This window comes from Erpetoichthys calabaricus, chromosome 10, assembly GCF_900747795.2.
Source record: "Erpetoichthys calabaricus chromosome 10, fErpCal1.3, whole genome shotgun sequence".
NCBI lineage: Eukaryota > Metazoa > Chordata > Cladistia > Polypteriformes > Polypteridae > Erpetoichthys > Erpetoichthys calabaricus.
In genome coordinates, this window is record NC_041403.2 from 120,923,987 (window position 1) to 120,930,024 (window position 6,038).

General features: G+C 39.2%; 1 protein-coding gene and 1 long non-coding RNA gene across 2 annotated transcripts in view; both read left to right on the forward strand.

Moving 5' to 3' along the window:
* LOC127529407 (uncharacterized) overlaps nt 1-4,047 on the forward strand; it is a 266,837-nt gene extending 262,790 nt beyond the window's left edge. Inside the window, exon 2 of the long non-coding RNA XR_007936089.1 lies at nt 2,631-4,047. This is a non-coding gene — a long non-coding RNA (uncharacterized LOC127529407). The remainder of the gene's footprint in view (nt 1-2,630) is intronic.
* The window catches only part of pigt (phosphatidylinositol glycan anchor biosynthesis, class T), a 47,468-nt gene extending 43,421 nt beyond the window's left edge, over nt 1-4,047 (forward strand). The window contains exon 12 of the mRNA XM_028811833.2: nt 305-4,047. Coding sequence (XP_028667666.1) covers nt 305-554 — 250 coding nt within the window. The 3' untranslated portion in view covers nt 555-4,047. The remainder of the gene's footprint in view (nt 1-304) is intronic.
* Nucleotides 4,048-6,038: the final 1,991 nt, after the last annotated feature.

The window sequence follows — 6,038 nt, forward strand, 5'->3', positions numbered from 1 at the left end:
CTGCAAAGGTTTTTTTATTCTGGGGATTCCGAGGTCTCCCTCATTAAGTTAGTTGTCATTTAAATCTTCCTACTATAAGTGTGTGCATGTGTGTAAGCGCGCACGCATTTACGTATGCCCTGTAAAAAATGGCTTCCTGCCATGCAGTGGATATAGTATGCTGTGTAAAGATTTAAAATCAATGGATGAATTAAAGTTTTACTGCAGATATCATGTATTGAAATATTAACTTCACTTATGGCCTGTGATAAGCAACTTGTGGCTCATGTATACTCTTTGTGCATATTGGTTTCTCATTCTGCAGCTTCCCCATTATGGAGGAGTCCAGCTACTTCATGCGTGTTTACACAGAGCCTCTTCTGGTCAATTTGCCCACACCAGACTTCAGCATGCCCTACAACGTCATATGTCTAACTTGTACAGTGGTGGCTGTTGGTTATGGCTCTCTCTACAATCTGCTAACCCGAACTTTTCAGGTTGAAGAGCCTAGCGCTGGCCTAGCCAAACGTATCGCTAATGTCATTCGCAGACTACGAGGAGTTCCACCACTATAACAAGATAATGGAAAGAAACACTGTGGATGACCCCCTTGGTCTCCGGATTCTGCTTTGATGTGGCACATAGAAAAGGAAGATGAAGGTTATTTACTTAGGATAAAGTACACAAAAATGGACCGAAGAAGTTGGTAAAGTTAACTTCAGAGTGTTTACATGAACCTTAGCTTTTTTGGTTTTTGTGGAATTGAGAAGTTAAGAGATGAATGATTAAGTTATATGTTATGACTGACCAAACTAAGCCAGATCCTGTGGGATAAATTGTAATGTTCCCAATGCTCCTGCCATAAGGCATTGAAGGAAGTTCAAGCCAGTCAGCAAACCAAACCTGAATGGCCCGATGTTGGCATGTTGGGACTCGAGGGACACTGGAATGGGAGGCTAAGGTCCATTTTTGTCTATGGAAATGGGGAGATGTTGCTGCTATTTGAGTTTAATTGCACACAAGGTGAATAACTGAGACACACTGATGCACTGACCACATCGCACAGGTAGATTGAGAAGAATCTACTGTTATTTCAAAAAAAAAATAAAGTGTCATTGGTAATGTGAGATTTTTAAACATGCCAAATAGCTACTGTGTTCTTGCTTAAGCAAAATGAATCCAAGCTTTCTTAACCCAGATTAATTTTCCACAAAAATGCAAACACCTTGAGTAAATATGATAATGGTATACTATTGTTTTATGTGGAATTTGGAAATGTGTTGCATTTATTTGTAGGACTGCTTGCTGTGCTGCCTGTCTATACATCAGTTCTATCATGCAGTGTACAGTGTAAGGTGACATGTGACACTATTTGCTGTCATTTGTCCAAGAAAATGTACTTCTGTTCATCCTGAAGCTCCAGCCTCCCCAAACTGACATTTGCTGCCACATCCATAATCTTGAGCAACACTCACGCAAGTTCCCAATTGATACCTGACATCCATACTGGTTGCCACAAGCTGAACACTGGAATGTGAACTTTCAGTAAATGGGATGCCATTAGTGTAGATTGAATTTTGTTTCATGGTTAAAAAGAAATCACTAAATGTATGCATATGATTTCTGTGACCACCTATCCATTTCCCTTAAGGCCTTTAATTAATCAATTCTGCTTGGCCCCGTGCCCATCATTTCAGTGTTACCTAGCTGCTTGTCTTCATATAGTAGTCTCCATGTATACTACATTCTTTGAAAATAATTTGACACTCATTAACAAAACCGTGTTTGCTCATACTAGTGATGTTGAGTGTTCACATTACATGGCATAGTCGTTTTTTCCCAGTGGAAATATTAACACAATGATATCTCAGAACTTGCATGTCTTGACAATTTTAAAAAAATATCACTTCATGGAATGATCTAACAACCCAACATTCCAAAATTATGGGTGTTATGTCAATTGGAAGCTTTTTATCGATCTGCTATGAGTGAGTGTGGCTCACCCAGCGTTTGTTTCTGCTCTGTGCCCGATGCTGGATAATATGCCTTCATCCCACTCTTTTCGCAGTGAATCCTGAATCCTTATTTTACAAGGTTCCCCCGAAGAGACATAACTTAAACAAAACAAAAAAATCTTATTTTTCATTCACATGTGAAAATATCCTGTGCTTACAAGATATTTTGGTGTGTGCACAAAACAATGTTTCTGGGATATGCGTATGTACTTCTGGTAGGCCTGTTCTGCTTTTGTAACATTGCCCTTGAGTAAATTTATAGTTTATTAAGATATTTAATACCGTTGCATAAAGCAGTAAAAAAAAAAAAACTACTGCCATACATTATCATGACACAGTTGCTTCCTCTGCAACATTACTTGATCTATAAAATCTCTACCGTTACTATAGTAGGGATCTGTATCACACCTCCTGACTTCTGGATTTTGACAGGGTATGGCAATAAATTTCTTTATATGATGGTACATCAAAAAGTAAAGGCAATTTGTAAATTACACGTTAGCCGAAACGGATAGAAGCGACACGATACAACATGTTTGCAATGGCTTATGGGTAGTTTGAACGCAAGCCAAGGGCAAAAGAACGTGGACACTCAGTTTTGGATTGCACCATTGTCAAGCAACACATCATGGTGAGGATTCTTTGGGCAGATGGAATGAAACCTGCTGATGTTGGCTCAGAATCAAAGTGACAACAGCATAACTCAATGAAAAGTTAGAAATGGTGCAAAGATTTTAAAGCAGAAAGGACAAGTGTAACCAACAAAGCTCGATCTGGTCGACCATCAACATCTGACACACAATCTCACATCGTCATGGTGAATGCCTTCATCAGAGAAGACCTACAGATCACATTGTCTGCTGTTGCTGCACATATGGATATCAGCTATGGATGTGGATCTGCACATGGGGCACAGTAATGTTTGCACAAGATGTGTACCCGAACAGCTTACTGATCTTCACAAGCCAACCTCCTTCAGTGAATTTCAGCAGCTTTCACTTCTGCCTAAAGATCTATCATAATGCTGTGGTGTTCAACAATGGTGCATTCTTGAAACACAGCCTTCATGTTCATTTGACCTTGGCTTCAACTAGACTTAACAGCAGAGCACTGCATTGTGTGTGTTTCAACTACCCATAAGCCATTGTGAACTTGTATAATGTTAGCTTCTATCCATGGTGCTTACCACATCATTTTCAAGTTGCCTTTACTTTTTGATTCAACTCGGCAAAAGGATTTTATATTTGAAATATGAACGATTTTACAATAAATTATGGTTTATTGTCAGACCATTTCTACCACGCTTGATTATGTGTACACACACAAGTGTCCCACACAAACATGCAAAAATATCTGACAAGCATGTAATATTTTCTCATCTGTTCAAGAAATGTTTTCTTTTTTTTTTCGGTAATGCCCCTTCAGTGGCTCTGTAATCTTGTATGTAAGTTCTTTTCAACTTATTGTCTTTAATTTGGCCTTTTCATGCCCTGACTGTTTTGTTTTTTCAGAGCAATATCCTACTAACACCATAAGAATGCAACTGGGAAAATACACAGTGGAAATGCAATCATTTTAGAAGTGGTTTTGGCCAAAGGGAATGATTAGATAATCTTGGGCAGTTGTCACCAGAGAATTCTTGTAAGTTTTAAATATATGGAGGAGTTGTCTTCTGTTTTAGTAGTGACAAGATTTCGAGGCAGATTATGCACCTCCAGTCCACATTATAGAGATGATTGTAGCCCATGGGTATTTGAAACTGCGTCTCCTGCAAAGCAGAAGCTGAATGTGAGTATTATTATTAGGCTGGCATATCTTAGCCAGAGGGCAAACTCTGCTGTGTTTACAACAGAAGAAATCAATATCCACTGAATCTTCCTGCTGCTAAAATGAAGGGAACAGGCACGTGTCTTCATAAACTGTCAGCCTGCTGTGCTGTGGATTTTCTACAAAGGGCTATCCTCCATTTTAGTGTTTCGGGATTCAGATATGTCCTGTTTATAACGTCCTCTTAATTTTTAACAAAATAAATCCAGTTCATTTGACAATCAGAGATGGTGTAGCACTGTACTGTATTTTTCTTTTTTAGGTTTCTTGTTGCAAGTGGTGAATGAAACAGGCAGAGCTCGATTCAGGGTTATCCCCCTTGCCAAGCATTGGTGGAAGGGGAGGGGATGGCATTCCTGAAACACAGCCTGCATTCATCAGACCCGAACAAACAGAGGGAAGGAAGCGAAAAAGTCTGCTCTGCCTTTGTGGGCAAGGCTGCCATGGAGAGTCAGTTTTTCCTCGCCCCAGGGTGTGAGGGCGTTAATAGCTGGGAATGTTTGAAATGGACACTTGAGGGAGGGTCTAGACGGTTAGGAAAATGTTTCAGTTTGGTATGAAAGGGAGTGGAAGACTACTCGGATCCCATGAGAAAATGGCTTTGCCTTAAATGTTTCCAGCTTGCTGTTACAAATTTAGGTTTCACGTTTTTTCTGACCTGTAGGACAAAGTGGGGGAAAAAAATAAAACATTTATGGAAATGGTGCAAGGGAACAAGGCCCACATACTGTATAATGGTCAATCTTTCTTGGAAGATGTCTTTGATAGTGCAAGTGAGTGCAATAAGAAAGTATGTTATGAGAGATGTTTTACAAAGAATGTATGGACTGAAATTCATTTGCACTGTTGAGCTAAAGTGCTAGTGTACCATCTTGTTTTTTGAATCCCATTGTGTTTCTGATTAGCCAGACACTTCTATAATCCTCATGTGCAATCAAGATCAATGTTGTGTTTTGGGGAGTATTTGAAATGCTTAGTCTTGCATTTGGGAACATTGGCCAGCTAGTAGTTGAATAATGGATTTCAATTGTGATTATTTGGACTTGCTCCCTTAGATTTCTAGAAACTAGAAACGTATGACCTTAAATGGACCCCATATTTGGAGAGTCTAGTAATAGGAGTTGGACATCCTCATGGCCTTGAGGGACTGGAGTACCAAATAGTCATTGTAGGCCCTGAATAGGATTCAAATAGTAAAGTGGAGCATCCCAATGAATCTAAAGAACATCCCAACGTCGTCTTACTCTCTTCTTGTTTCAGGTAAGTCAATGGTTTTTAATGACCTGACATCAAAACCATTGTGCTTATGTGACATTGTGATAGTAATGACTGGATTTAGACAGGCCAGCATTAGTCTGACTTTATACAAAATTTGTAGCCATAATGTGCAGTACTGTAAAAATGTCATGGGCAGATGTAAAAACTCCATAGAGACGGTGCCTTCAGACATAGTGAAACATTTCCAAATATCAAAAAATGTACTATAAAGGGCAGTAATTAGAAATATATATATATATATATATATATATTTCTATGTGCAGCTGGAGATCCACAAAGGGAGAAAAAATGAATCATGTATCATAAAATAGTTTTTATTCCTGAGCTTTCAACCCCTGCCAGGGGTCTTCATCAGAGGATAATGCTTAGACTTACAAGAATCAAAGGCAATACATAGCAACACATTAAGTGGAGGAGGTGGGGGGGGGGGGGGGGGGGGGGTATTGGGTATACTGTTTATTTATTGATGAACATGTTCTTCTTAAGTTTGCATATGCTGGATTTATGTCCAAGTGTCTGTTGATGGTGTTCTCATTTGATAGCCAAGATTCGGCCAGCTGTCTGGCACTTTTAGTGCTGGCCTTAAATTTTACTTGTACATTGTCCCAGTTAAATGTATGTCCTGTTGATATGTATATTTATATATTTGGTGTGACGAAGCTTTACCTTTAGAATTGCATCAGTTCTCTTAGGCGACTATACTATCTTTTGCCAGACTCAGTGTTATCCTTTTGCTGATGACAGTTCATTATAGTCTTGGCCACTGCTCCATAACAAAGTTGGAATCAATCTGACATCTTCCTGATGGTACTGAATGATGAATAACCATCTGCTTGAACTTCTCAGCATTGTGAACTCCATTAATCCTGACCAGATCATCATCATCATCTCCATTTCCACAAATGCAGCTCTGCTGCACTTCTCTTTTGGCTGCAGACA